Raw genomic sequence first — 27,465 nt, forward strand, 5'->3', positions numbered from 1 at the left:
CGCGCTGCCCCACATCCTCTCAGAAAGCAAACAGTGGGCTGCATAGCAACATTCATAAGTGGCGCTACTGCTACCAGCGCTTCCTTACCCCTCTCTTCTTCAAACACACTCCTCAAGGCCGGCATCGACACCATCTGCCAGTAGGGCCTCCTCAAGGCCCGCTCTCACCGACCACTAGGAATCCACGATGAAGTGCACAAATTGCGGCTCGTCCGCCATCGATTATGCCAACAACCAGGCCGTCTGTTCGCAATGTGGTGTCGTACTCGAAGAGTCGCAGATCGTCAGCGACATCACCTTTGGCGAGAACTCAGCCGGTGGTGCTGTCATTCAAGGTAGCATGATCTCTGCTGATCAGGCTCGTGCACGTGTTTCCGGGCCTGGTGGATTCCGCGGTGGCTACGTTAGCGAATCGCGTGAGATGACCATCTCCAACGCTCGTATCGGTATCAACAACATGGCTTCGGCACTTCGCATTCCATCGCACGCCGCGGATCGCGCTCTTCGCTTCTTCACACTTGCACTCGATGGTGGTGCTTCCGCTGCGACGGGTGATGAGCCCAAGAACTACGTTCTCGGTCGCAAGTCCGAATACACCGTCGCCAGCTGTCTCTATGTTGCGTGTCGAATGGAGAAGACCACACACATGCTTATTGACTTTGCCGATGCTATCCAGGTCAACGTGTTCATCCTTGGTCGATCCTATCTCAAGCTCATCCGCGTTCTCAACCTTCGACTACCGCTGATCGACCCTTCTATCTACATTGCACGTTTCGCTGCTCTGCTCGATTTTGGCGAAGAGACACAGAAGGTGGCATATGACGCTTCGAGGCTTGTCTCCCGATTCCAAAAGGATTGGATCACAGAAGGTCGACGTCCAGCTGGCATCTGCGGTGCCTGTCTCATGCTCGCTGCGCGTATGAATCACTTCCGTCGGTCGGTCAGTGAGATCATCCAGGTCGTCAAGATTGCTGATGTCACGCTCAAGGCGCGTTTGGAGGAGTTCAAAAAGACGCCAACCGGCCAGCTCAGCGTACAAGACTTCCGAAATGTGTGGCTCGAGGAGGAGCATGCACCACCAGCATTCCTACGTGCCCGCGAGCCAGCTACGAACAAGCGCAAACGCAAGAACTACAAGCACATCAAGCTCGAAGGCGTTCAAAACAGTGAGGAATCCGATGATGCAGACGCGGATGCGGATGCCGAGGGCGAAGATCAAGACGCTGCGGTCAACGGCGGCGCGAAGGAAGTCATTGATGTAGACAGCATCGATCCTGCACTCGAGAAGGTGGTGGATGAAGCTACAGAACACGAGATTCAGCAATACCTCCAGCAGAGTTTGGCACAGGAACTCGACAAAGCACTCGAGACGCAGGAACGCGAACGCGAAGAACGTGCCAAAGTGGGCAAGGTTGCTGCCAGCACGCAAGCATCTTCGTTGAACGGTGCCGCGCTTCTTGATGTCGAAGGACCGATCCCAGATGCCAATGTGGCCGGGCCTTCAGGTACAAGAGGCCCCGCTCTTGACATAAGCAAAGCCGGCAAGCTTCTTCCACTTGGGGGACTGGGTATGGACGTTCAAAGCACTTTCGGCGAGGATGCGGATGGAGCGCTCAGCAATGTTGTAAACGAAGGCGACAGCGCAACAGCAAACAGACGCCGTAGTGTCGCTCCAGTCGACGACCTGGCAGATCTCGACGAAGAAGAGTTGGACCGTTTCATCTTGTCACCGGAAGAGGTCAAAATCAAAGAACGTGTCTGGATGGAGTTCAACAAAGACTGGATGGAACAAACGCTCAAGAAGCAACTCAAGCTCGAGCACGATCAGAAGATGGGTGTCCCCATCCGCGAGCCATACAAGCGTAAGAAGCCAAAAGCACCACGGGACGCGTCGACGGCAATGCACAACACTTCCGCTGCAGAGAGCGCCAAGATGATGCTCAAGCAAAAGCAGTTCAGTAAGAAGATCAACTACGATGCGCTGAACAATCTCTTTCCCGGTGCCAAGGTGGTTGGCGGTGGCAGTGGGAAGGGTAGTAGAAAGAAGGGTGGGGATGGAAGGAAGAGTAGCAAGAGGCGAAGACAGCAGAGCAGTGACGAATCGTCTTGTTCGTCAGCGGAGGAGGAAGCGGCCACTAGAGGTAGGAACGGTGGCAAGAACGGTGCTGCTAACGGGAAGAGGGCGAAGAACTCGCAGACTACGGGTCAGGGCTACTTTGAGTCAGACGGCAATGACTCTCAGGTCGAAGTCATTGAAGAACTGCCATCCTCGCATCCTTTGCGAAAAGACAGCAGACCCAGCAAGCGCGGTCAAATGTCGTCGGCAGCGGAAGAATCACAAGGTACCGATCTGGGTGAGGATATTGCTGATTGGGAAGATGAGAATGCTATTAGTCTGGACCCTGAGACGATGGAGATGCGAAAGAAGCTCGGTTACTTCGACGACGATAGTATGGACGACGATGACTGAACGGCTCCTTGCCAACATTCGTGGAGCTCACGCCGGTTTTATTCTTGGATTGTACTCGGTCGCATATCTCGCATTGTACTCTCTTGCCTTGTCAACTGCAATGATACCCTCCGAACCGCATCCATTCACTTGGTAACATTGTCTGAGCAGTGGTTCTGAAGCGGTGATATGAGAAGCGGCGATGTGAGAAGCGGCGATGTGAGAAGTGGTGATGTGAGAAGGCTGTGTTGAGGGTAGTAGCTGGATGCATGTTTCGGCGCGGAATGCTTGTTGCAGATCGGCTGTCCCGATTCACGCTTTGAAGGTTTTTGTGAGGATAAGGCGAATCGCCGAGCCGCCGACGGTGAAAGCTCGCAACTAAACTTTCTTTAGCTTGATTTCCAAGAGCTTAGCTTGCTGCTTTCCAGGCTTCCATTTTGTCGAGGCGCTCACCATCCCGTTATCTTATTCGTGGAAACGCAATCTACGCTAGCAGGATAGGCGGTGCTGAATGCAGGATTGTATGTGGATTGCAGACTGTACCGGAGAATGGAAGCGGAAGTCCTTGTCCTGTGAGCAGGAAAAGCGCAATTTTAATTTTTTTTTTTTTTTTTGTGGCGTAGAATAGGAACGAGGGTCTTTGACCGCTGACAGTGCTACAGTGCCCTTTTTTTCGGGCGTTCCTGCCGAGCTTCGTCACATTAGAACGTGCCGCCGACGTGATTTGTGATACTCTTCGGCTCTACCGAAATCATGCCTTTTCCTCTTTGTTCTCCCTGTTCTACTGCATCGTCTTCTCCTTATCGTTGTTGCTCCACCCCTCACGCTACTACTGGCTCGTTGGCTTGGGCGTTTCGCACCGGGAAGAAAGACAAAAGGAGTTCGGAAAGGCACTCTCTTCGGACAAGGACGCTGGCGTTCAATCAGAAGGCTCTTATCGTTGCTTACCTGCTCCATCACACACACCATATCGACTCGCATCGCATCGGTTCTCGTTCACACATACATTCACCACCATGAAGTGGTTCCTACCCACTACAGCAGCACTCTTCCTCCTATCCACTCCCACCCTTGCAGCATCATCCTCGACCAACTTCTCACCCAGATCAGACCCTGGCATCTACCTCGCAGGCGACCCGAACCCAGAAGACGGCTGGACCTCTCTCCCCGACATAGACGGTGCGCGAATCGACAATTCCACCATCGTCGCGTCTCCTGGTTCCGGCACACTTTTCCACTACATCGATTCCGACTATGACCCATCCAAAATCATAAGAGCCGTCATCCAGATCCACGGCGAGAACCGCGATGCATGGAATCAGTGGATTTACGCCGATCTCTCCGCTAAACGTGCTGCATCAGGTGGAAGTTTCGATAGGGATCAAGTGGTTGTGATGGCACCGATGTTTTTCAATACTGCTGATGAGGGAGCCTATCCGTTCGATCCGACGTTGGATGCCGGAAATGCGGTGACGACTACCCAAGATACTGCTGTTACTCCTACTGGTCGACGCCATGCTGTGCTACACACTGGTTCGCCTCAGAGGAGGATGAGGGAAAAGAGAGGTAGACATACAATTCCCTTGCAGAAGGTTAGTACGACAGAAGTGATGATTTGGAAATCGGTCGAATGGGGAGATGGACAAACCGCATACGAACCATCAAACGCTGATGGCGCGGGTAGTTTCGAAGCACTAGACGCCGCAGTAGCTTTCTTTCTCGATCGAGAACGGTTCCCTCATCTCCGCAAAGTTGTTGTCGCAGGCTTCTCTCTCGGAGCCCAACTCACCAACCGATATGCGACATTCAGAAACGACGCAACCGAAGACAGCCGTATCATCTTCTGGATCTCCTCCCCCAATTCTTTCGTCTATCTTTCCGGCGATCGTCCCCGCAAAATCGGTCGGGATTGCACCAACACCTATTCCGAATACAAATACGGTCTCAACGGTACCCTCCCCACCTACTACACCTCTGGTCCGGAACAGCTTTCAACTCCAATGTTGATCTCGCGCTATCTCAGCCGAACCATCTTCTACCTTGTTGGCATGAAAGATGACAATGCAGGTTTAGACAGTTGTTCACCCAACACACAAGGCCTCGATCATTTGGATAAGATGTGGTATTGGACGCAACAAGTAATCCCTATGCTGCCGGGGAGTACGGGGAAAGAAGGGGTGCTGCCGAAAAACAGTTTGGTTAGATGGGTGCAAGGTACGGGACATCAAGATTGGAAGATCATAACGAGTGATCCTGGTGTAGAGACGTTGTGGTTGAAACAGTGGTACAGTGATGGGACTGATGCAAGGGCGCCAGCTAGTAATGGTGTGGTGGGGGCCAAGACTCCGAGTAGGAAGTCGATCACCAACGGGGCGAAGGGTGGAATGCCGTCTGGTACGGTGTGGTTGGCGTTGGGGGTGAGCGGGGTGGCTGCGTTGGCTGCGCTGCTTTGAGCATGGGTGTTTTATCTTTTGCCTTTGTTTATTGGTTTCTGGAACAACATCCCCATTATTTTGCATCACTATAGATTCATGACGTTGACACTCGAGCCCGCTCTAGACATCAAGGCCAGGGCCCGGTCGACTTTGCTTTCTTCTTCTCACAACTGTATTTTTAGCTCGCACCCATTCTTGCTCCGTCATTCAATCATAGATCTGCACATGGCACCACACAAGCAGGCACAGAGATTGGTGTGGTGAAAAAATATAGAAGTGTCCATTTCAACAATAATAGAGATCATTAAAACCCGTTGCTGAGTCTTTCTTCCGAGATCACTAACCGCGTACCACCTAGACAGAGGCGGTAGTGCTATCCTTCTCTTCACTCTTCTCCTCGCTCTTCTTTGCGTCGAGCGCGTCCACCTTGTCTTTATATTCCTTCTTCGTAGTCTCATTAGAGACACCGACAGATGAGAGACCACCGATCGATCCAGAGCTACAAAGATTGATCGTCGCATCATCATCTTCACCCTTCTGACCGATCTTATGTGTCTGATCATCCGAATCACCCCCCGTAGCAGCTTCTTCTTCCGCATCATCATCTTCGTCCTCGTCCTCAACATCTTCACTTCGGGACTGCCGAGCAAAGGTTGTCCAAGCAGGAGCATTGTCCTGATCACCTTCTTCGTGGTCTGGCCTGCTCAAAATAGCTGTTGGACGGGGACTGGGTGCTGGTGGAGGCACTAACCCCACTGCATCCACTTCTGACCCTGCAGGTGCTGTCGATGCTGCTGCTGTTGGTGCTGGTTCTTTCCGTGGCTGGCTGAGCTGTTGAGTAAGAAGCGATCGCAAAGCAGCCGTACCACTCCTCTCCCTCTTCGCTGTTGTACCGTTCAATGTGAACGGTGCTGGTGGTGCACCCCTTGAAAATTCCTTCTCCTCCCCCTCCCCTGCATCCCCCAAACCATGCTTCTCACCACCGCCTCCATGCCCCGGCCGGGGCGGAAGATTATCCGTCGCAGTCAAATCATATTTCTCCACCAAAACATAAAACCTTTCGTACAAACTCGTCTCTGCCTCACAAGCCAAGAATACATCCTTATGGTAACACCAAGCATGGACAAAGATCCGACTCAACCTTCTTGCAATGCTCCCAAAGTGCCTCAAACTCGTATTCGGCACGTAGGTTCTACTTGGGAAGTGCCTCGCGGAGTTGAGTAAGGACGTTGCGCCGTCGAGGGTGTGAACCATATAGTCGATCGCACAGCATTGCTTTTCTTCTCCGTGGGAAGCACATAGGTACATCCAATCGCCTGCGTTCATAGCTGCACAGGTGGAGGGCCGGAGATGTTTGTCGCATTCGAGTTGGAGGGAGGTGAGCCAGGGGGTGGTAAGGTCGAGGATAAGGCGACGGAGTTGTTCGTAGACCCAAATGTCTGTGTCTACGCTTTGGAAGATGGAGTCATCGTCGGAGGAGGAGGAGGAGGTTGGGGGAGAGTCGTCTTTGGATATACCTTTGTCGGTAGTGGTAAGGAGTTCGACGTCGGCTTCGGTGGGGAGAGAGGTGATGGCTTCAACGTTGTGTGGATCGCGACGGACGAGCATAGCGAGATACTCTTGGAGTTGGAAGGGGCTGTCTCCTCCAGCAGCGTTTGATAACGAGGAAGAGGCAGAGAGACCTGGAGCGCCTGGGCCAGATGGAGGGGAGGAAAAAGATGATGCTTTGCCCTCAGTGTTGCCTGAAGCGATCTGGCTGAGCCGTTGCTCGGACATGGAGACCACTTCATCGAGTTTCTGTCCTCGACGTATGCGGTTTCTTCGAGGTTGACTGGCTTTGATGGCGGCGGCCGACTTGAGCGATGCTACCCCGCCGGATTGCATGCTTTCCATGATGCTCATTGTCGATGAGCTGTGAAGCGTTGCTGGAGTTGTTGTCGATCTAAGGAAGAGGCACGGATGAGGACGATGAATTGAAAGTGCAAATAGAAGTCAAGTCCAACACTCACTTCCGAGTTCCGGATGATGGATTTCCACGCGCGTTGTTGTGTGTGTGTGTGTGTGTCTTTCCTTGGGCCAAAGTGTGAGCGTGTGTGCAACACAGGGGCTAAGTTGAACCTCCCAAACTCACACTTCGATCTGCTTTCATCGCGCATCAAGCCCTTGACGCGTTGAGTGTCGTGCGTATGAACTCAACCGCAAGGCCTAACAAATGCATCAATTTGCGGCGCGTTTCTGCTGAAAGTAAACAATCCAATATGATGATGTAAGCTGACATGAGACGATGCGAGAGGGATCGGGCGAAGTAGATCTGATCAGAGATCGGACAGAGCCGATCTCATTAGAGATCGGATACAACTTAGTCCCGCTCGTTGACACACATTGTCATTAAGTGGAATGCTCCCACCTTTGGCATATGCTGATAGTTTGTAAATATATCAAGCGGAGAGCTCGAGGCTACCACCACATTCTTTCCTTAGTCAATTGAGTATACAGCATGTGCATAAACTGTCCCATAATTTTACATGTCACCATACATCACTCTAATGCTCAATAGCTATAAGTTGTATTGCCACACTGTCTGATATCATCTGAAAGCCCTGCTTCTTCTCTCCAAGACTGTGTAATTGATATTGACATTGACTAAAAAAAATTGTGCTATGAAGAAGAGCCAATTTTTTATTTATTGTGGGACAGTTTATGGAGCACTCCTCAAGAACACCTTAGTACTTTGTATTCCCTCCTTTGGCCTCCAGAACTGCCTTGATGCAGTCTGGCATGCTCTCTATTAGTGTCCTACATGTCTCTGGAGTGATCGCTGTCCATTCAGCTTCACATCTCTTGAGCAGTTCATCCCTGGACTTTGCAAATGTACTATACTGTGAAAGTTGCATTTTGAGATGGTGCCAGAGGTGTTCAATCAGGTTTAAGTCTGGTGACTGTGCTGGCCATTGCATAACCTTAATGCTAATGCTTTCCAACCATGTTGTTGTCTTCTTTGACATGTGTTTCAGGTCATTGTCTTGCTGAAACATGATGTCAGTGTATGCATGCTGAAGCTGCAAATCTGAGATTGTTTTTAAAAGCTTGTCATTCAAGATATCAATGTATTGGTCTGAATTCATTGACCCAGCACCAAGCACATACCTCCCACCCCTTCCCACATCATACAGCCCCAGTTCATGATGGAGCTGCTGCTGAACTTGACCATTGGCCTGACAAGCTTGCTGTTGAAGCTGGCATTCTTAATCCAACAGAACTGCTTACCATCCAGTCCAAAGAAGTTGATCTTTGTCTCATTGGACCATACCACATTCTTCCAATCCTCAACAGTCATGTCCTTGTGCTCATTAGCAAATTTGAAATAGGCTTTGCAATGTCTCTTGAGTAGCTTTGGTTTTTTCACTAACCTTCATGCTTTGTAATGACAGTAATGAAGTGCTTTTCTTACTGTGGTTGGGCATGCTTTGATTTGAAATGTCTCCTGCAGTGCATGACATGCTTTCCTGACTGTGGAGGTTGAATTGAGCTTGAAATAGTGATCCAGGAAGTGAACATGATGAGGCTGGAGTTTTCTCAGCCAGCCCCCCTTTGACTTTGGAACATCAGCAGAGTGTAAGCGGTCGTGTGCCAGAGACTAGTTTTGGGTGTTATTTGTTTGGTATAGATGAGGTTGATTGAGTAAGGTCTACTTGATATGTTTCACCTAAATGTAACCAAGCATCACTGCCTGGTAAGTCTCAACTGACCACCTTGAACACTCTGTTCAGAGGTTGCACAGCACAAACATTGTTCATTGGTGAGTGGGTGATACACCCTCTCCTACAGTATGAGTGTTCATAGTACTGTTGATAATGCTCTTGGACATTGTCTGGACTGCAATATGCTAATCACCTACAGAGGACAGGAGTTACTGGACTGCAGGTGTGAATCACTGCCTACAATAACTGACTGGACTGCAAGTGTTGAGCAACACCACCTACAGCAAGGGACTGGACTGCAAGTGTTGAAGAACACTGCCTACAGCAAGGGCACTGGACTGCTAGTGTTGAAGAACACCACCTACAGTTGTCAACTAATGGTGATACAACACACATGTTGAGAGTTGTTGCAAGAGCACTGCTATTGCAATGGTACATAACTGAGTAAGTAGTTAGAGTAAGTAGTATAGTATAGAGATGATGGGGATCCACTTGTATGCTATGGTAGAATGAGAGTATTTATGCATTCAATTGGTGTTGCCCACAACACCTATCCTGCTCCTCTTGAGGGGCCTTTGTCCCCTGTTTGACACTGTCTTGTCCTGCTGGCATCAATCCCATTGGTACTGCACCCCTACCATTTGCACAGCATAAGGGTTATGCAACACTGCCCTCTTGCCTTCATGCTCTCCTTCTGCCTGATGATGTGTGATGCCCCCTTTTGACACTGCTCCTTCCCAACTTTATCCTGTGAATCCCTTTAGCCACTTGTTGAACCTCATGATCAAACCCCTTGGTCATGTGGTCACTTCGACACAGCTCCTAGTACTTGCTCATATCGGCCGACTTGTTGAAGCATACTGATCTGACTGATTCCACCCAATCCCTGATGAGATTAATCTGGAACCCAGGGTTCGATCGATCTCATAATTCATATGCACTGCCAGCCCAATTAATCTCATTGATCCCCATTGGTTCAGCACTGATCAATCTGGCACTCCCTTCATATATTGATCCATTGCACACCCTTCATATACTGCTCCATTGCATGACATTCCCATGACTGCTGTTGATCAATTTGGCACACTCTCTTGCGCTATCCTTCTGACCCTGTGACACAGAGGTGCTTTTGCTGATGCAATTCACTGTAGACTTGCTCATACCAAGTTGTTCTGCAACTGAATGGATAGATTCCCCATTTTGGATGTGAAAGAGTGCCAATTGGCACCTCTCTGGGGTGGTTTTTGGCATGATGGTATAGATATGATGGTGTCAGACTGGAAGTGCTGCTGGATCACTCACAGTCATCTGATTGAGCTGAAACTTTCCACATCACTACTTTTGATGTGTATGAAGGTGCCCACCAAGTTACATTGCAAGTTTCATTGTAGTCAAAAGCCCACAAGGTCAGGAATGGAGTGGTGTTGCTATTTGGGAGCATGCTCCATAAACTGTCCCACAATATATAAAAAATTGGCTCTTCTTCATAGCACAATTTTTTTAGTCAATGTCAATATCAATTACACAGTCTTGGAGAGAAGAAGCAGGACTTTCAGATGATATCAGACAGTGTGGCAATACAACTTATAGCTATTGAGCATTAGAGTGATGTATGGTGACATGTAAAATTATGGGACAGTTTACATGCATGCTGTATATGTTTCTGTCTTCTAGCAGCAGTGACATCGTACTCAGACTCTCCCCGATCGCCAGTTATCGGGATTAAACGTCTTCACTTTTCAACAGTTTCTTGTGTTTCCTTTGAAATTAAATCGGGCCTTGATCTGTAATTCATCCCTCGCCTGATGCCAAAGGTCGCAATCTCCGTGGTTCCTTAACCCCGGGATGTCGTCAAAATAAGCTTTATCAGCTCCATGGGAAACTCGAGCCGAACTCGCCTCCTCTCTGCTTTTCCACAGGGACCTCATCCCGCCGTCAAACAAAAGAAAAGAAAAACAAAAGAAAAAAGAGTTGCACAAGCGACATCCTGCAACAACAGAAACGGCAGCATGCTATTCTTGTTGAGATAGAAAGGAGGCGAGTGTGGGATCCCATATGAGCCGATCGTGTGTGTGTCTGTGCGAATGAACGGCGGACATACCGCCTGATGGATTAGGTGCACAGTTGAGATTGGCGGCGGCGGCGGCGGGTTCCGAATGTGTCTTGGAGCGCGATAGGGTCTTCGGATGCGCATCTCTCCCGTATTGCAAGCAAGCAAGCGACAAGAGCAAGCCACTTTCTTGTTCAAATGCCTCACTTATCTTTCCCTTCCTAGTGACTGCTGTCGACATTGTTGCTGTCTGTGAATTGCCCTTCGTGCAGCTGCTGCTGGTAAAGCCTTCATGCTTGCTTCTCGCATGTGTGTGTGTGTGTGTGTGCAGCCTCTGCGTCTTGGGTCGGATCCGAAGCTGAATCCGAAAGCGAAAAGCCACATTGCACACCGCACACCGCACACCTCCATATACACACGCATGTCCTCTGTCCCGGCAGATCAGCATGTTCCTGGCATTTGGAGAGCCGTTCATGTCGCCGTTTGAAAGGGTGAGAGAGGGTTGTTTAGAATCTCGCTTGTTTGCGTCGTTGCTCTTCTTCGTTTGGCTTCGTTGTCCTTCGCCATCTTTCCTTGGCAAGCAGCCACCGTTGACTCAAACACTTTTACTTTTGCATCTCGGCAACCTTGACCAGAAGCATGAATTCAGCCAGCTCACAGTGTGCCCCGTGCCTTGCTTGTCGTGCGGATGTGCTGCCGTTGTTGCAGTAGACAAGATATGACTCGGAACCGAAACAGATGTGAGCAGATTCAGGAGATGAGGAGGTCATTGAATTCCCATCTTTTTTATTTTTTTATTTTTATCTTGATTTGTATTTGTATTTGTATTTGATTTTATATCTATCTTATTTTCCTTTGACAGCTCCACTGCTGCCTGAGAACCTGAAAGCAAGAAAGGCATGCGTTCAGGGTGCTGTGCCTGTCTCGTTTTGCTCGCGCAATAATTGAATTGCAAGGCCAGTCCAAAAGTGTGGCTCAGTTTATGGCTTTTGCTACACTCGATTCCTCGCTCTGTCCTAATCGTCCTTCCATATTCCATCACTCCATCCTTTTCTTTCTCACCGTCGTTGTCTCTCTCTCTCTCTCTCTCTCTCTCAGCAAAGCTTTGCATGGCCGCTGATCGACGTCTTTACCATTGATCGATAGCGTCTTCTCAACCGCGCCCTTTCGGTGCTTTGTTGCACCAATCGTCCATCGTTGGGATCCGACCTCCTGCAACCAAGCAGGACTACCAGTATCGACCGCCGACCAGCCTGTTTTGATACCCCCATCAGAGCCAATCATTCCAGTCAGCTCGTCTCTGTTTCGTCTTTCTCGTTCCGTTGATCTCGTCTTGACCTCAGAATCCCTGCCTAGCGTCAACTGATACTATCACTACCCAGCTTTCTCTCGCTCCTTCGCTCAACACCGATCCCTCATTCGCCATGAACAGCTACGACTTCAACATGGCCAATGACGCCAATATGTTGCCCTTATCACAACAGCCTTCTCACACAGCACAGGAGCACAACCACTCCCACACGCACATCCATCAACAGCAGCAGCTGGACGGCACTCGACCACCTCCTAAGCGTCGCAACCGACAGGCTGTATCCTGTGTTTCGTGTCGAGAGAAGAAGATCAAGTGCGACCGCGTCGTTCCATGCAACCAATGTATCAAGCGAGGCGAACAAGATCAGTGTCGTATCGAACAGAAACCCAAGATCGTTCACGAAAATGCTTCTCGCTCCAACCAATCACAGCAATATACCCAGCAGCAGCAGCCCAACCCTTACGATCCCCTCTCGCCCGGTTCAGCTGTTTACAGTCAGTTCAGCGCTGCCATCTCCACCGCCAAAGACCAGGTTAACGCCGCTCAAGCTACTGGCAGCCCGCCTCCGGCTGAGGTCGAAGCCATCAAAGCTCGTCTCGCTCAGGTCGAAGCTTTGCTAGCAGGGCAGATACCTCTATCCAATGCGAATGCCTTTGCTGCCTCGTCACCACCTGCCTCTGCCAACTGGAACGTCTACAGGTCTGCAAGTGGCTCGAACCCCGCCGAGCTTGATCTTACTCGCGTCTCCTCAGGTTCTAGTCCAGCAAGCTTCTTTTCCGGTCACCGATCCGGCTCTTTCCCTAACTCCACACATCACTCCTCAGTATCACCGCATGGTCCGCCCGAGGATACTGATGAGAGTGACGAAGAGGATGACACGGCGCCATCTAGCCCTCGTGCTTCCGAACAGAGGATCTCGCCCAGTAGACATCTCCGAACTACCAACATGCCAATATCGAGGAGGGAGATGGACAGTGACACTGAAGATGCTGCTATGGTTCTCGAACGCCTTGCTATGGACGGAGGTCCCGACTCACGCTGGGTCAAGGGTGCTGACGGTGGCTGCCCTTCACTCAAATCCGCCCCTGGTACCGCCAACAATCATGAACTTGCCACGGGCCAGAAGTTTGAGCACTGCTTGCAAAAGGAAAAGGAGGCGGAGATGGGAGGCCCCGCCGTCGTCGAACGCTTCGAGCGATGTCTGCAAAAGGACAAGGAAGTTGGGCTCATGTCTCTCGACCAAGCCGCACCATCGGCTTGTCCCAATGAGTCTGCCTCAAGTGCAATTCCGATCTCGACGTCCGGTGGGCATGGCTACGTCGCCACGGCCCTGCCACTATCCACCGCTGTATCTGACGTGGACGAAACCAGCATCGGCCAGCCTCCTTGTGCCTGTCGCACCCCTCGCGATGATGATAGCGGCAACTCATCCCAGAGCATTCAGCGCGGCAACACGGATCACACCAATGACTACAAATGTCTCAAGAACAACGAGCCTTTGTCCAAAGAGCCTTCGCCTTTGACCGAGGCGTGTAAGCTCGCCACCTCAAACACGGGCTTGCTCAAATGCAAGAGCGGACCTGACACTCTCTTTGGTTGGGGTATGGGTTGGGCTTGGGCTGCTGCCGAAGTTCTGCTCGAACAGGACAAGAAGAAGGCCGCGGAAGAAGGCAAGCCTTTCCTCGTTGGGCCACGTACAGAACGAGAGGCTGTGTTGCGCGCGATATGCTCGAGTTTGCCCTCGAAGCAGATGGCTTACCAGCTCATCGAGGTGTACGAGTCTCGCGTTCGTTATCTGTCTGGTCATGTTGTTCACATTCCATGTCTCAAGCGTGAGATGGAGGCTTTCTATGCAATGGACTCGGTCGAGAAGCGTGCTCGTGTTGTCAACCACGTTGATCCGGGCTGGCTCGCTATGTTTCTCACCGTCCTTGCTTTGGGTCTTCGTTTCTACCCATGCAAGCCGAAAGACGAATGGCAACCTGCTAACCACCTCTTCGACGGCAAGACCATCCACGCATGGCACTCGGCGGCCAAGACGTGCCTCGTCCTGTCTAACTTCCTCAATTCGACCAGCATGAGCGTCATCCAGGCCATCTTGCTCCTCTATCTGTTCACCTCGGTCTCGGGTGCCAACTGTGGTGGTGAGACTGACTCAGGCTCCACCAACATTACTCTCTTGCGTATCGCTATCACGAATGCGCAGGAGATGGGCTTGCATCGTCTTGGTGATCTGGACAAGCAGCCGCGTGCTGGCGAGCCGTCTTCGACCATCATTCGTAGGGAAATTGCTAAGCGTATTTGGTGGGCACTTGTCTTCCGTGATTGGAGTGCTGCCGGTACTGGATGCTCGAAGGATTACATCATTCGCACCGAGCACTTCAACACTCCACTTCCGGGTAACTACAATGATGACGATCTCATGATGACACCTTTGCTTGCGCCCAGACCGCGCGAGGAGTTTACCGAGATGTCGTACGTCTTGTCCAACCTCGAGTTTGGCATGGTCGTCAAGGAAGATGTCGATGTGCGTTTCCGAAGGGAGCTCCACGCGGCTACCAACGGTGGCGATCGTCGTCTTGCTTGTGCTGAAGCACAGCGTCTCGATATCCTCTACCGAGGCGTGTTGGAGAATGCACCGAGCTTCTTCAAGGTCGGATCCGAGATCGGTCGTGTCACTTGTATCGAAGTGCAAAGATGGTTGCTCCAGCAAGCTGTCTTTAGCAAGCTGTTGCGTATTCACCGACCCAATTTGTCGAGTCGTAAAGAGTCGCGCACCAACTGTGTCTTGCTCGCGCGCTCCATCTTGGACATGCAGAAGAAGATCCGATCGAGATGTACCGTCATCGATCGACTCTGGGTCAACCTTATGCAGAGTTTCTCGGCGGCTATTGTGTTGGCCTTGCACTTGCTTCATACGAGACCGACTGCGGATCATCGAGTTTCGGTGCGTTCGGAGATCACGGAGGCTATTCGTGCTCTCAAGCAGGTAGACGGCAATGATTGTGCTGCCAAGAAGTGTATCCGTGTTATCGAGGCCTTGTTGGAGGAGGAAGAGGAGCGATGGCAGGCAGGTAACGCTGCGTTGGCACGAAAGGATGGTACTGCGCCTCAGGAGGTAGCTAAGCCGAAGAGGAAGCGTCAGATGGATGTCGATGCTGGTGATGAGGAAGGTGCTGGTGGGGTCTCGGGTGGTGGGCGTAGGAAGAACTTGTTGAGCCTTGCACAGAGGGTTGCACTGGCGACGCGTGAGGATGGTAACGCTCAGCAACGTCGAGGAGGAGGAGGAGGTGATGATGGTGGTGGTGGTGGTGCTGCTGCCGCTGCTGCTTCTTTCACCGATGATCCTTCCAAGCGTCAAGCTACTATGGCTGCTGTTCGATCGCTTTCTGGTGCTGAGAACGCACATGCTTTGGAGGTGAACGGTGTGACCGCTCTCAAGGACGATGCCTCGTTGTTCCGTATGAACAACACCACTCTTCCCACTTCTGGACCTAGCCCTCTTTCCATGTCCGGTACTGTTGGCAACAGCGGCAGTGGCAACAACAATAACCCTGACGACGTCTCATTCCCACAAATGATGCAGACCATGTCGTTCCCCAACCACCTCTTCTCGTTCGACGGTACCAGCAATGGCATCAGCAACAACAACAACGACCTCACCAATCGTCTTGTGCCACCCAACGGTGTCGATCTTATGCTCAGCAACCCGATCACTCCTCCTGACGGTCAGACCTTTGATCTGGCTGCCTTCTTGGAACAGGTACAGAACTCGCCCGGTAGTTCGACCGATATCAGCCTGTCTTCGGGTCACGAGGAGCGTTCGGCGTCCATATCGTCGGATGTTTCGGGTCTGGACGACAAGGCTTCTGGCTCGGCGTTTGGTGGTAGTGATGGTACTGATAACACTAGTGTCTCTAGCTTCGGCGAGCCTCTGTTGACGAAAGAGGCTATTAGGAGGCAGCAGCATTCTTTGCAGTCGAACAACTTTGTAGGTTCGGATCTTGCTGCGATTAACAACAGTAATATGGCTGCTGCTGCTGCTGTTGGTGGTGCTGGTGCTTCGACAACGCAGGCTAGCTCTCCGACTGGTCAGGCGCCGAATGCTGCAGCGACAGATATGGATTCGTTCTGGAACTGGATCATTACGCAAGGTGCGAATGGTATTTCTGCTCCGGGTCAAGCACAAGCGCAGGCTCCGGCAGCGGCGATGGTTCAGCCCCCGACCAACACCAACACCAACACCAGCGCAGGTTTTGATGCGAGTGCTAAGACTGCTCCCTCGCCAGCACAAACCCAGCATCTCATGCAATTCGGTACGCCATCCAACAATCTGCCCCCCACACCTCAATCTATGCATAGCGGCCTCACACCTTTCCTCAGCCCCAACGTATTCTTTAACAATACCAACGAAGCTGACTCATCAAAGCATAATGCTGCTTATCCTACACCTAGTAGCATGGCTTCCAACAATGCCTCGCCCCGTCCCAAGACTAGGGACTATACTCAGCAGAACTCAGAGGTGTTTGCGAGTCCCGAAGCACAAGAGGTTGAGCAACAAGGTGTAATGTCGGTTGGAACTCCAAGCGCAGGTTTCGGATTGGAACAGTTCCTAGGTGCCCCTCTATACGATTTTACCGATTTCGCAAATGCTTGGACCGCAAGCAATCCTCAATCCACCACCTCAGGTGTCGGGGCTAGTTTGGGACCTGTTAGCGATCCTTAAACCTCTCACCTGGGTTCCTTTGTTTCGTCTGGTTCGACTTTGTACCCGTCTTGTGCACCGACGAGTTAGGCTTTGTACTTTTATTCTTTTCTTTGTTCGGTTCTCAAATGCAGCCTCATCTCTTCTCGTAATCCGCTTGATTCTTCTGTTCTTGCTGATGATACCTCGCGACATGCAAGCTCCACGACCGGCTCTCTAGACTCTTCACACCCGCCAATACAGAAACAATACCTGGAAAGCAATTCGAAAGGGAGAACAAGATGTTTTGATTGCAAAGTGAAACTTCCAAATCCTACGACGACATCGACGACTACCAATCCTTAACCCATCCAACTCGAGGAGCTACCCTATAAACCTTTACTATTCCAGACTTGAAATCGTCCATTCTCAAACTAATCTCTTCCACCGCTCCTCCCTTTTTACTCCCACTACCCTGAGTAATGCATCTTAACTTATTCTTCTTAGCCTCAACCTCGACCACTACCGCCAGCAACGGATCTGATTGTGAACCATAAAGTGCATGATAAGGAGCCAAACCTTTTTTGCCTTTAAAATCCGCATTTGCGCAATAGACAATGTCACCTGGCCGAGGTTCATCGTTGGATTCCATACAGGTGGGTCCTACTTGCGTCAATACTGTTGCTCCGACAGAGAGTCCTACTGGTGGTAAGGCTTGTGTTTGGGCAAGGATGTGTTGGATGAATGTGCGTGATGATCCATCGCCAATGCCGTTGCCTGCTTTGGCAGCGTCAGAAGCGAGTTTAGCTACAGTAGCACCCATGTTGGCACTCCATTGTTTCAGGTCAGCTTGGGATGGTTTGGGAGGTGGGAAACTATGCCTTTGCTCCAACTTGGTTTGTGTTTCATCCAAATCATCATCCTGGAAAAAGAGAGAGATGGTTGTGGTGGAGTAGTCTTCGAATAGGATAAAGATTTCCGCATTGTGCACCTGAACCCCCGTGTTAGGGTCAGGGTTCGAGGAAGTGTCAGCGTAAAGGATTGCATCGGGTCGACCAGCGACTGAAGGTGGAAGTCGGAGAGGGTTCAATCCATGACGCCACCATCGAGAGGAAGGCATCAGGTCAAGATCTCGGGATGAGTGGCGTGCGCCGATGCTCACACTTGAACCACCGGCAGCGGGGGCAGCAGAGGGAGGGGAAGGGGGGTGACTAGACTCCGTCCTCGCTGGGATGGGCGGCGTCGGTAGTTCTACCGTCAGAGAAGCAGTAGTAGGGATCGGAGGCAAATCATGCGAAGCGTACGATGCAGAAGAACCTTGTCTTCTCGGAGGCACACCACCATGACTTCCCGGCAGAGGTGGAGCTCTCGAGGAAGGACGAGGCGGTGGGCTGACGGGCAAAGGTGGCGGGCTAACAGGCAAAGGTGGTGGACCTGTAGCCAATTCACGCTGCTCCTCCTCCCCTTCTACGACGAGGGAGTTATCACGCGAGTGTGAGGCACTGATACCAGCAGGAACGGGAGGCTTCATGGAAGGGCGTCTGCCTAAGCTGCTGTTCGCGGGGCTAGCGGAGCGGATGGCTTCGTCCAAGTTGGCCATGGGGACTGTACTTATTGATCGACCACCCGGCAATGTGGCCGGGACTGGGGAGGATGGGGAAGCTGCCTCACCTGGTGCTGGGACTGCTCGAGCAGGCGGTGGAGGAGACATAGGCTTGGGAGGTGGACTAGTGGGCATAGGAGGTGGACTTGCAAGTCGTACAGGAGCTTCAACACTAGCAGCACCAGGCGACTTTGCTCGAGGCACAAAAGAAAGCTCGCTCTCGCCCTGAGGAGTCTGTTGCTGCTGCTGCTGCTTTTCAGCCGCTTCCTCAGTCTGCACAGCAGCCTTCCTGACAGGCATAGGTGCTCCCATAATAGGAGGTGGAGCCATACCAGGGAAAGCACCGATCCTCTGCCCTCCAAGAGCGGCCATTCGACGAGCAAGATTGGCACGTCGCTGTGCTTCTTGTTCCTCTTCAGAGAGCTCATCTTCCTGCTGCGGCTGCTGTTCAGGCTCGGCTTGAGAGGCCGCCTGCATTGTTGCCTCAGCCGTCTCGTCGGCAGCAGAAGCGGCAGCAGCAAGAAGTTCCTCATCCTCAGGATCCTCAGTGGCAATAGCCATCCTTGGGCGTGGAGCAGCAAGCACTGGACCAGTGGCAGCTTCAGTCTCGTCTTCGGCTTGCGCTACGCTCGACTGGAGCTCCTCAGTCTCTTCAGCAGTAGACTCTACCGGCACTGGGAGAGGGGTTGTCGGCACAGGTGGGATCAAGCTTCCACGTCGCGACCCAGCAGCTGGAGGGCTTGCGATACGTCCAATAGCCGCACCGTCTTGCTCGGTAGACGTTGGTGGAGGAGGAAGACTCGTCTTGGGGATGGGAGGTCGAGTGCTAGGAGGTCGGCTAGGGGGCTTGGGAGAGGTGACATCGTCTGGAGGCACGCCACCGGTCGCAGCAGCACCTGGTGCCTGTGCATAGTCGTCCACAGCAGCGCCAGCGCCGTCGTGCGGTGCTACAGCACCGACCTGATCCTCGTAGAAGCCCTCGCCACGCAGGTACTCTTCAAGTTGACGCTGGTTCTCAGCGATCTCTGGGTCGTCTTCGACGGCCTCATCGCCAGCTGTGTCTTGTTGGGTTGCTTCGCGGGCACCGTCCGCTTCATGAGACGCAAGGGCCGACGTGGGCCCGGCATTGTCTTGAGTTGCTTTGGTGGCATCGGCAGGCTCGTCAGCGGGCGTCACTTCGTCGGCGTCGACAGCTGCTGCAGAAGTTGTCTGCTCAGACTCCACCTCATGGCTCACCTCTGCCTCGGCCCCACCAGCAGTCTTTACAGTCTCTGACTCTTCAGCAGCCACATCATCTCCCAGAACTGCAACGCCAGCACCGGCACCAGCAGCCTGTGGCACCGGCTTCTTCTTGCGAGGTGCAGCAGTTCGTCTGGGCACGGCAAGGATCTTAGGCTCCTCACCAGCGACATCTTGCCCGGCATTCGAGCGAACCCCGCTGTCCTCAGTTGCGACAGGCGAGGTGACAGCAGCTTCCTCGGCATCTTCGACAGCTGCTGAGGCCGAAGACTCGGTGGGTATACTGATGCCAGGCTCAGAAGACGTTCCTTCGGCTGATCCAATGCTGGCAGATGTACCAGTGCGTTTAGGTGGTGCAGGCGCTCCAAAAGGCACGGGTGCACCACCCATGCGACGAGCACCGAGTGCTGCCATACGCTTGGCGATCGCAGCGCGTCGTTCGGCTTCCTGCTCTTCTTCTGTGAGAGCTTCTTTTGGCTCGTCCGTCTTTTCTTGAGCCTGCTCGCCTCCCTCATCGACGGCTGCATCCTTTCCCTCAGTGTCAGCTGCGTCGTTTTCAGCTTGATCAGCTTTGGTCGGTGCGGCTTCTGGATCGACAATTCCAGGCTCTGTAGTGGTGCCAGCAGCAGCAGCAGCATCCCCAGTATCGGCACTAGCTTCGGCGCTCGATTTCCTAGTCGGTACTGCGGCACCAGGAGCAAGACCCATGCCCTGGAGAGCAACATTCCTACGATCAGCTCCGATCTTACCAGGCACCGAAGGCTTTGGCTTGAGCTGAGGAGCGGCAGCCTCGTTTGCAGCTGCTTCGTTGCGTTGCAGTGCAGCCATTCTCTCCTTCAAGCTCATCTTGATACTGCTTTGAGCGTCGGCTGCGCTGAAAGCTCCACCTCCACCACTGGACGACTCGGTCGAGGTTGGTGGCTCTGTTGCCTCGGTAGAGGGAGAAGTCACGGGTCGTGGCTTTGAAGCAGCGGGGGAGGAGACAGCTGGCGCACTAGGAGGCACTGGCTTGGTCTCGGTAGCAGCGGGAGTGGGTCGCTTCCATCCTCCGGGCCTGGCTTTGGGAATGGGAGGTGGAGCCGGATCGGCTGGTTTGTTGAAGGCCGCAAGTCGATCGCGGAAGGAGCTTGACATGGCTGGTGGTTTGGATGCTATGGCAGGAGGAGACTTTGCGGCTGTCGATGTTCCCGGCTTGCTTTCTGTGGAAGATGCAGCAGCTATACTGGCAACTCCAGCAGTGGTGGCAGCAGCAGCACCAGCAGCGGCGGCACCGACAGCTGGCTTCGAGCCGCTACCTGTGTTCTCGGCAGCATCGTTTGCCTTTACTTCAGGTTGAGCAGCGTCCTCGCTACTCTCCAAAGCTTCCGCCTCATCGGCATCCGGGGAAGGTGGGCGAGGCGGCAAAGGAGCGCCAAAGCCAGCCTCTTCGGTCTCGCCCTTCTTGGCAGCCTCCCGTGCAGCCTCTGGGATTGTGTCAGCTTGATGCGCAGGAGACTCCTCGATGGTTGAGCTTTCATGGTCGGTGGGTGCATCACTCGGGATCGCACCAGGTGCAGATGGAGGTGCCGTGGCCTCTGCAATTGTAGCCTCAGCCGCGTGCGAAGGCTTTTCATCTACCTCGTCGGATGGCTCGACGAAACTTCCAGGGAAGGTACCACTGCGAGATCCATCTAGCGTCTCTCCAATCAACCAATCATCATCCTCGTCATCACCATCCTCTTCAGTTGCATCGGTCTTTGGAGCGATACCAGTGACACGAATTGTCTCTCCCTTTGCGAAGGTGAGATCCTGTTTGTGTGGACTTTTGTACTTGATCGTAGCCTTGGCCAGGTACGGAAAGGTGGCCGGAGTCGGCATCCTGGGAAAAGCGCTCTTCCGTGTCCAATCTGTTCGTGTGTCCAGGGCAAGGATAAGCGCTGCGCTGTCTTTGGTGGGGATGCTGTAGGTGGAAAGTGCTACGATGAGAGGAGCAATGGCTGACAAGCAACGACGCCGGCTGTGCTTTCGGAGAGAGAGAGTGTGTGTGTGTGTTTCGCCCCTAACATCGACGCACGGATCACAGCTGGCTCGCGTGAGGCTGCGAAAGTGCCTGGAGAGCACACAACTGTGTGGAGGCTGAAGGACGAATTCGGCCTGAGACCGCTTCTCGCATACACACACAGCTTTGCCTTCGCACAACAACAATCTAACAGATCGATCCTTCACCCACAACGTGTCCACAAGTCTGGAACCTTTTTTGTTGGTCTTGTGAGAAATCAAAAATCGTCTGGCGTGCTCGAGTGTTACGTTATTACGTGCGCAAGCTGTATGCGCGACGTAATGGTGTAAGTTGATGGATTGCAAGAAAGAAGAGATCTAGATGGAAGCTGGTTTAAGTACTATCTTCCGTACAAGCAAGATCGTAAGAGCAAAGATTTGCAAGATAGGTATCACACTTGATGCAAGGTATCGAACTTTCCTGCGCGACGAGTATTCGTGCAAGAGGATATCAATTGAGTATTCTCGTACAGCTAGTGTTCGTGCGAGAGGGTACCCAGGCGTGACATCGAGCCTCTCTGCATCGTGATGCTGAAATTTAGAGCTTGGCATCCAAAAGTGCATCCTGTGTCGAACCGTGTTGTTCATCCATTCGGTTCTATGTGACTGCAGAGGCAAGCCGTTGGGAGGATCATCCATTCTGCTCGGTGTGATTGCGTTGCTGCTGGGATGTTACAGATACTTTTCAGTGCAGGCAACATTGGTTCGCGGCAAGTTCAACCATTCTCGAATCGGAATTTCGACCATCGCATTTCTTGTTGGTGCGCTTGTGATAGCAGCAACCGCCGTAATCTTGTCCGGTCGGCATACATACCAACAGACATTAGCTAGCACTCACAGACTTATACATAGCCGTTGTGGTCCAAATCTCATCTGATTTACGAAAGAACAGTACTTTCGATTGAGTCTAGATGTTTTTGTGTGCCGTTGTGGGAGATCGAGACGTGCCCCATATAAGCAACCCTGAGAGGGCACGCATGGTGCGAGACCAGCTTTGTCATCAAGGAATGCAATATGGTGTTGCAAATCAAGTTCAAGCAGTCGACAAGATCAACAGTCTCCGTGAGCATCGCGACAAATGAACAAACGGAAACGGTATTGATCGGGGTGTTGGATTTATATTACTGCATCGGGTACGACGTTATGAAAAGGTCCTTCGGAAGTACGGCTGATAAAGAGCAAGTCTAGGAGTTGATGTCCTTTTGGGTCTCACCCTTCTCCTGCCTGGCCTTACCGGTAAGCTCCTTCTCCTTGTTGCCAGTGATGGAGCCAACGACGTTGTCGACCTTACCAGAGACCTGGTCCTTGGTGCCCTCGGAGTAACCCTGAGCCTCGGCGGCCTTGTACTCGGCCTCGCCCTTGGCGTGCTGCTCCTTACCGGCCTTCTGCCATTCGGTGGCGCCGGTGACGTTGCCGATGGTCTCCTTGACGGTACCGGCGACGGAGTTGTAGTTACTGTGTGTTGCGATACGAGGTGAGATGGGATACGAAATATGTCAGCGACTGACCGAAAAGTGTACATGTGTGCAGAGTGAGGGCGAGAGAGACTTACGCGTTGACCTTGGAGGGCTCAGACATCGTGATAGATTGTTTGTGTATGTGGTTTGTGTGAGGGAGCTTGTGTTGTGTTTGCGTGATGAGTGATTGGGGTGGCGGATGGCGGAAAGTGGATCCTTATATGCTTTTTCTGACTGGGGTTCACTCAGGATTGGACTCAACCCAACCCTCGTGACCGTGAGGGTAAAGGCGAAGTACGGAAATGCCTATTCTCCTACTGTGTATGCGGGAGAGAGAGTGAGAGAGAGGGCGCCAACAAGGCGACGTCGTTCAACTTCGACCCGCAACTCCGCTTCACCGTCGTCGCCTGTAGTTGTGCATGCAGAAGCCTGTCCACACCGTCACTCTGCATTCTTTTGAGGATTGCCTTGCCTTGCCTTGCCTTGCCTTTGCCGGCATCCGACTCGTACCAAGGTAGAACGAGCAGAAGCAGTCACTATTTCTGGCAGTTGCAACACAGATTCACGAAACTTTGGTTCGGATTGCTTGATCCGCCCATTTATTCGCATGCCGAACGTTTCACTTCCTGTACTTGCATCCGCCGAGCGTGAGCCAGCTTTAGTGTTTTATCAGTTCTAGCTTACGGCAGTTGCTAAGGCAATTCTGAAGCAATGAGGCCATCTTGCAATTGGTGAGTGAAAGGCTAGTACCGCTCTTCGCTACGTCACTTTCGGCCACACCAACAGCGACCAACAGTGGAAGGCAAGGCTCGAGTGGCAAACAAATGAGACCCTAGCAACACGCACACGTACACACTCATACCATCACGTTGGAGTCAATCTAGACCCTAACCTCGCCAAAAGATGCAAGCGAGCGTCATGATCTTAGTTGGCTGTGCAACCTGAGCACAAGCCAGACCTGCGGAATGGCATCACTTCTGTAGCCTGATCCGAGCACAAGCACAGGTAAGAGACAGTTGGGCTTTCACACGTCTGTTTTGCATAGAATGTGTTGAGAGACTCGTCCAGCACTTTTGCGGACGATGAGACGTGGATCGTGTTCTCCTTTCCCGCTCATTGTGTGCGACTTTCCCCACGTTTTCCCTCCAATCTATGACGTCACTTGTTGACGACGGGCGCCTTGTGCTACACGCGCTTTGCCGCCGAGGAACGAAGAAAAGTCTAAATTTAGCTCGCGTGCTTCCAATCGTGTCCTGCATCGGGTAATGCGTACCTTCTCATACATTCTCTTCAGCGCACGATGATGTATTGATTGCGCATGCCGGCAAACGAGTTGATCACCGATGCACACGAGATATGCACGTTTGCCGGAGCATCTTCTGTCGAGAAGTGTGATGTATTGTGGTAGGTGACGTGGCAAGTGATGAAATAGAATTAGCGACCGGACGACCGACCGACCGGCGCTAGCCGTCTAGATTCAGCGACCGGCAATGCTGCATTCGCTGATGCTTGCTACAAGGAGGTTTGGATGGCTTTGCGCGGCGACAGGCGCACACGGAAGCACGGAAGTGTGCGTTCCGAGCAACGGCTTTGATGGATCAAGACGACAAGGCTTGCTATTGGCCATAGACCCTGCCATTCAATCCCATGATGTCGGTGAAACAGCCGTCACACAGGTGCCAAACGGGATTAGAGTTGCTTGTAGATGTCGAGTTGTAATTAGAGCGCTATGCCACATGTCGATGAGGGCAGTGAAAGCTCAAATTTCGTTGCCGATGTCGATCTTGGCTGGAAGGCGTGAGTCAGATAGAACATGGCAACTCGTTGATGAGTGAAGGCGGGTTTGATCGCCTTCCGCTCACAACTCGCTTCTCTCACTTGAGCGATCAATCTAGACAAACAGGTCGGATGCAACTGCTTCTTCTAGATCGCTACTCTATAAGCATTGTACATCTAGTGGTGACTATGCCGATCGAAGTGACCCAGACTGGCTTGACTTTTGGATCGCCTTTGGGCTGTGGAGTGTGGGTGTGTATACGAGGAGAGGTAAACACTCAGTGAACATGCCCCTCACGAGCATCTGGATCTTCGTGATCGGGCCAATCCTCGAATCCATCTTCCCAGATCTCTTGCAGTTTTTGCTCCTTTTCCTTTACATCCTTGCTTTCGTCTGTCATGATCTCCTCCCATTGCTTCATCTCTTCATCCGTGAGCAAACACTTGTCGAGAGCCTCGCGAAGTCTCTTCTCGCCTCCATCACGCATGTTCTTACCGATGAGCACGATCTCCTGTCTCCTATCGCCCCATGGACCTTCGAAGTCCTTCTTGAGCGCTTCGACAACTTCCTTATCGCAGGGCCACATCGATTCGTCCAGCTCGCATCGCCAGCGTGCACCACCTTGGAGAGTCAACATGATGCCTGCTTGAGACCATTCACCGAACATGAGTGGACGTGTAGCTAGCCAGATGAAGCCTTTCGAGCGAAGGAGGGGACCGAAAGTCGAGCTTGCGTTCTTAGCTTCCAGACGCGCTTGTGGGTTGAGCTGAGGCTGAGCTTCGACTTCCATCTCGGAAGCATCATCACCATCGGCGTCTTCATCTTCCATCTCCTCCTCACCATCTTCTTCCTCACCATCGGCGTCTTCATCTTCCATCTCCTCCTCACCATCTTCTTCCTCACCATCGTCGACGAACTCGCTCTGGATGACAACAAAGACCTCCCTGATCGTCTGCCAGAGTCTTGAGGTGTGGAACGGCCTCCTTGCTCTATACACGAAACTGCCGATGCCGTACTCTTCCGTCTCGGGCTTGATCTCTTCGTTCAAGCTCTTCAGCCATCCTGCACCCAGTGCAGCCTTTTCGTAGCTGAACAAGTTGGTGTTCAAGATCTCCTTGAGGTCGACGCGACTACGGGTAGTTGGAATGATCTTGGCATCTGGGTTCAGCAATCGGATGAAGGACTTGATTCGGTCTACTTCAGCTTGCGGTACGAGATCGCACTTGTTGATCAAAATGACGTTTGCAAACTCGAGCTGATCCGTTTGCAAGTCGCTGATGTTGCGATCATCTTCTTCCGGCACATCGTGATCATCCTTATGCCTGTCAACGAGGAAGTCGGTGGTGTTGTAGTCGTTGAAAAGGTTGACTGCGTCGACAACAGTAACACAAGTATCGAGGCGGGCAACAGCAGGCAGTCCGCCCTGTTTAAGGATAGCAGCGACTTTCTCGTGCTCTTCTTTCTTCTGCGCTTCGGCGCTAATCTCATCTTCGAGATCCTGTGCCGTTTCCGTGTACATGTCTGCAAACTCTCCCGAAAATGTTTCAGCCACCTGCATTGGCTCTGAGATACCGGTGCTTTCGATAAGGAGGTAGTCGATCTCGTGATTAGACGCGAGTGTGGCTACTTCTTCGAGCAGGTCACCGCGCAGCGTGCAGCAGATGCAGCCATTCTGCATCTGAACGACCTTTTCTTCTGCTTGAGTGACGCGGTGGTTGGAGAGAAGAGAGGCGTCAATATTGAGTGCGCCCATGTCGTTGACAACGACGGCGACACGGAGGCCGTGATCCTTTGACGTGAGGATGTGTTCGAGAAGAGTTGTCTTGCCTGCGCCGAGGAAGCCGCTCAGTAGTGTCACTGGAAGGCGGTCAACTCGAGAGCGTTTCTGTGTAACGGATGGCTGGGTTTCTGAGGCTCGCTTAGCTAGTGCCGAGTGGAATGCTTCGATCTTGCTGGCATCGAACTTGCCTTGAATGGTGAAGAAGGAGCTGAGGAAAGCAGCTTCCTTATGCATCTCTGCCCTCGACCTCGGCTTCCTGTCTTCATCAGCGTCGACCTTGTGGACAGTATCCTTGTTGAGGAGCTTCTGGATATCAAAGCCCCATTGCTCCAGATGCTCGTAGATCAAGTCATTCGGCTCAATGTCGCCCTTCTTGCGGGGCAGTATGTGAATATGGAGGTGGAGAACAGTCTGACCAGCAGCTTCGCCATCCTGAATGCTGACAGTCAGAGCGTCGGCATTGAACACCTTCTCGAGTCCTCTTGAGATCTCCTGAACGCTCTGGAATAGTGTTGCGATGTTGTCTGTCGGAATTTCAAACAGCCTGTGATATGGTGTTGTTGGGATGACGAGCACGTGTCCAGGTACAATGGGCTTGAGGTTGACAATCGCAGAGCAAGAGCCATCTGCTGATCGGTAAAAGACTTGGTCAGTCACATCGAACGATGCGAACTTGACTTTTCTTGCATTTTTCCTCGCGGTGCTTGCGTCGACTGGCTTGCTGGGCACTGCCGGTGCTGATCTTGGGGATACTGCGATCGGCGCCATCTTGTTGAACGACAATGAACTGGAGTGAGTGCTATCAAACAGAGCTCGATGAAGACGTTGCAGTCGAGAAGAATGATACGAAGGGACAACGAGGCTTTTTGTGGGCGGCGAGAGTCCTGGCTGCTGTCGAGCGACAAACTGCTTCTTGTCGGAGCCATGGTTGCTTTGCTGCC

At 52.2% G+C, this 27,465-nt stretch overlaps 7 protein-coding genes across 7 annotated transcripts; 3 read left to right on the forward strand and 4 right to left on the reverse strand.

The window, feature by feature from the left end:
- Positions 1–187: 187 nt before the first annotated feature.
- UHO2_01405 (uncharacterized protein) lies at positions 188–2,470 on the forward strand (the record flags this gene model as incomplete). The annotated part of the gene is made up of 1 exon (XM_041553872.1): positions 188–2,470. The coding sequence occupies one exon, from the start codon at positions 188–190 to the stop codon at positions 2,468–2,470; it is 2,283 nt and encodes a 760-aa protein (XP_041409806.1).
- A 995-nt stretch (positions 2,471–3,465) lies between these two features.
- On the forward strand, positions 3,466–4,902 carry UHO2_01406 (uncharacterized protein; the record flags this gene model as incomplete). The annotated part of the gene is made up of 1 exon (XM_041553873.1): positions 3,466–4,902. The coding sequence occupies one exon, from the start codon at positions 3,466–3,468 to the stop codon at positions 4,900–4,902; it is 1,437 nt and encodes a 478-aa protein (XP_041409807.1).
- A 336-nt stretch (positions 4,903–5,238) lies between these two features.
- UHO2_01407 (uncharacterized protein) lies at positions 5,239–6,786 on the reverse strand (the record flags this gene model as incomplete). The annotated part of the gene is made up of 1 exon (XM_041553874.1): positions 5,239–6,786. One exon carries the CDS (start codon positions 6,784–6,786, stop codon positions 5,239–5,241), a length of 1,548 nt encoding a protein of 515 aa, XP_041409808.1.
- Positions 6,787–12,059: 5,273 nt separating this feature from the next.
- Positions 12,060–16,673, forward strand: UHO2_01408 (uncharacterized protein; the record flags this gene model as incomplete). Its single annotated transcript, XM_041553875.1, has 1 exon — positions 12,060–16,673. One exon carries the CDS (start codon positions 12,060–12,062, stop codon positions 16,671–16,673), a length of 4,614 nt encoding a protein of 1,537 aa, XP_041409809.1.
- A 310-nt stretch (positions 16,674–16,983) lies between these two features.
- UHO2_01409 (uncharacterized protein) lies at positions 16,984–21,330 on the reverse strand (the record flags this gene model as incomplete). The annotated part of the gene is made up of 1 exon (XM_041553876.1): positions 16,984–21,330. One exon carries the CDS (start codon positions 21,328–21,330, stop codon positions 16,984–16,986), a length of 4,347 nt encoding a protein of 1,448 aa, XP_041409810.1.
- A 1,364-nt stretch (positions 21,331–22,694) lies between these two features.
- Positions 22,695–23,088, reverse strand: UHO2_01410 (putative mismatch base pair and cruciform DNA recognition protein Hmp1; the record flags this gene model as incomplete). Its single annotated transcript, XM_041553877.1, has 2 exons — positions 22,695–22,965; positions 23,063–23,088. The coding sequence occupies 2 exons, from the start codon at positions 23,086–23,088 to the stop codon at positions 22,695–22,697; spliced, it is 297 nt and encodes a 98-aa protein (XP_041409811.1).
- A 1,933-nt stretch (positions 23,089–25,021) lies between these two features.
- Positions 25,022–27,292, reverse strand: UHO2_01411 (uncharacterized protein; the record flags this gene model as incomplete). The annotated part of the gene is made up of 1 exon (XM_041553878.1): positions 25,022–27,292. One exon carries the CDS (start codon positions 27,290–27,292, stop codon positions 25,022–25,024), a length of 2,271 nt encoding a protein of 756 aa, XP_041409812.1.
- Between the last annotated feature and the right edge of the window lie 173 nt (positions 27,293–27,465).

This window comes from Ustilago hordei (assembly GCF_900519145.1).
Source record: "Ustilago hordei strain Uho2 genome assembly, contig: UHO2_contig_02, whole genome shotgun sequence".
NCBI classification, from domain to species: domain Eukaryota; kingdom Fungi; phylum Basidiomycota; class Ustilaginomycetes; order Ustilaginales; family Ustilaginaceae; genus Ustilago; species Ustilago hordei.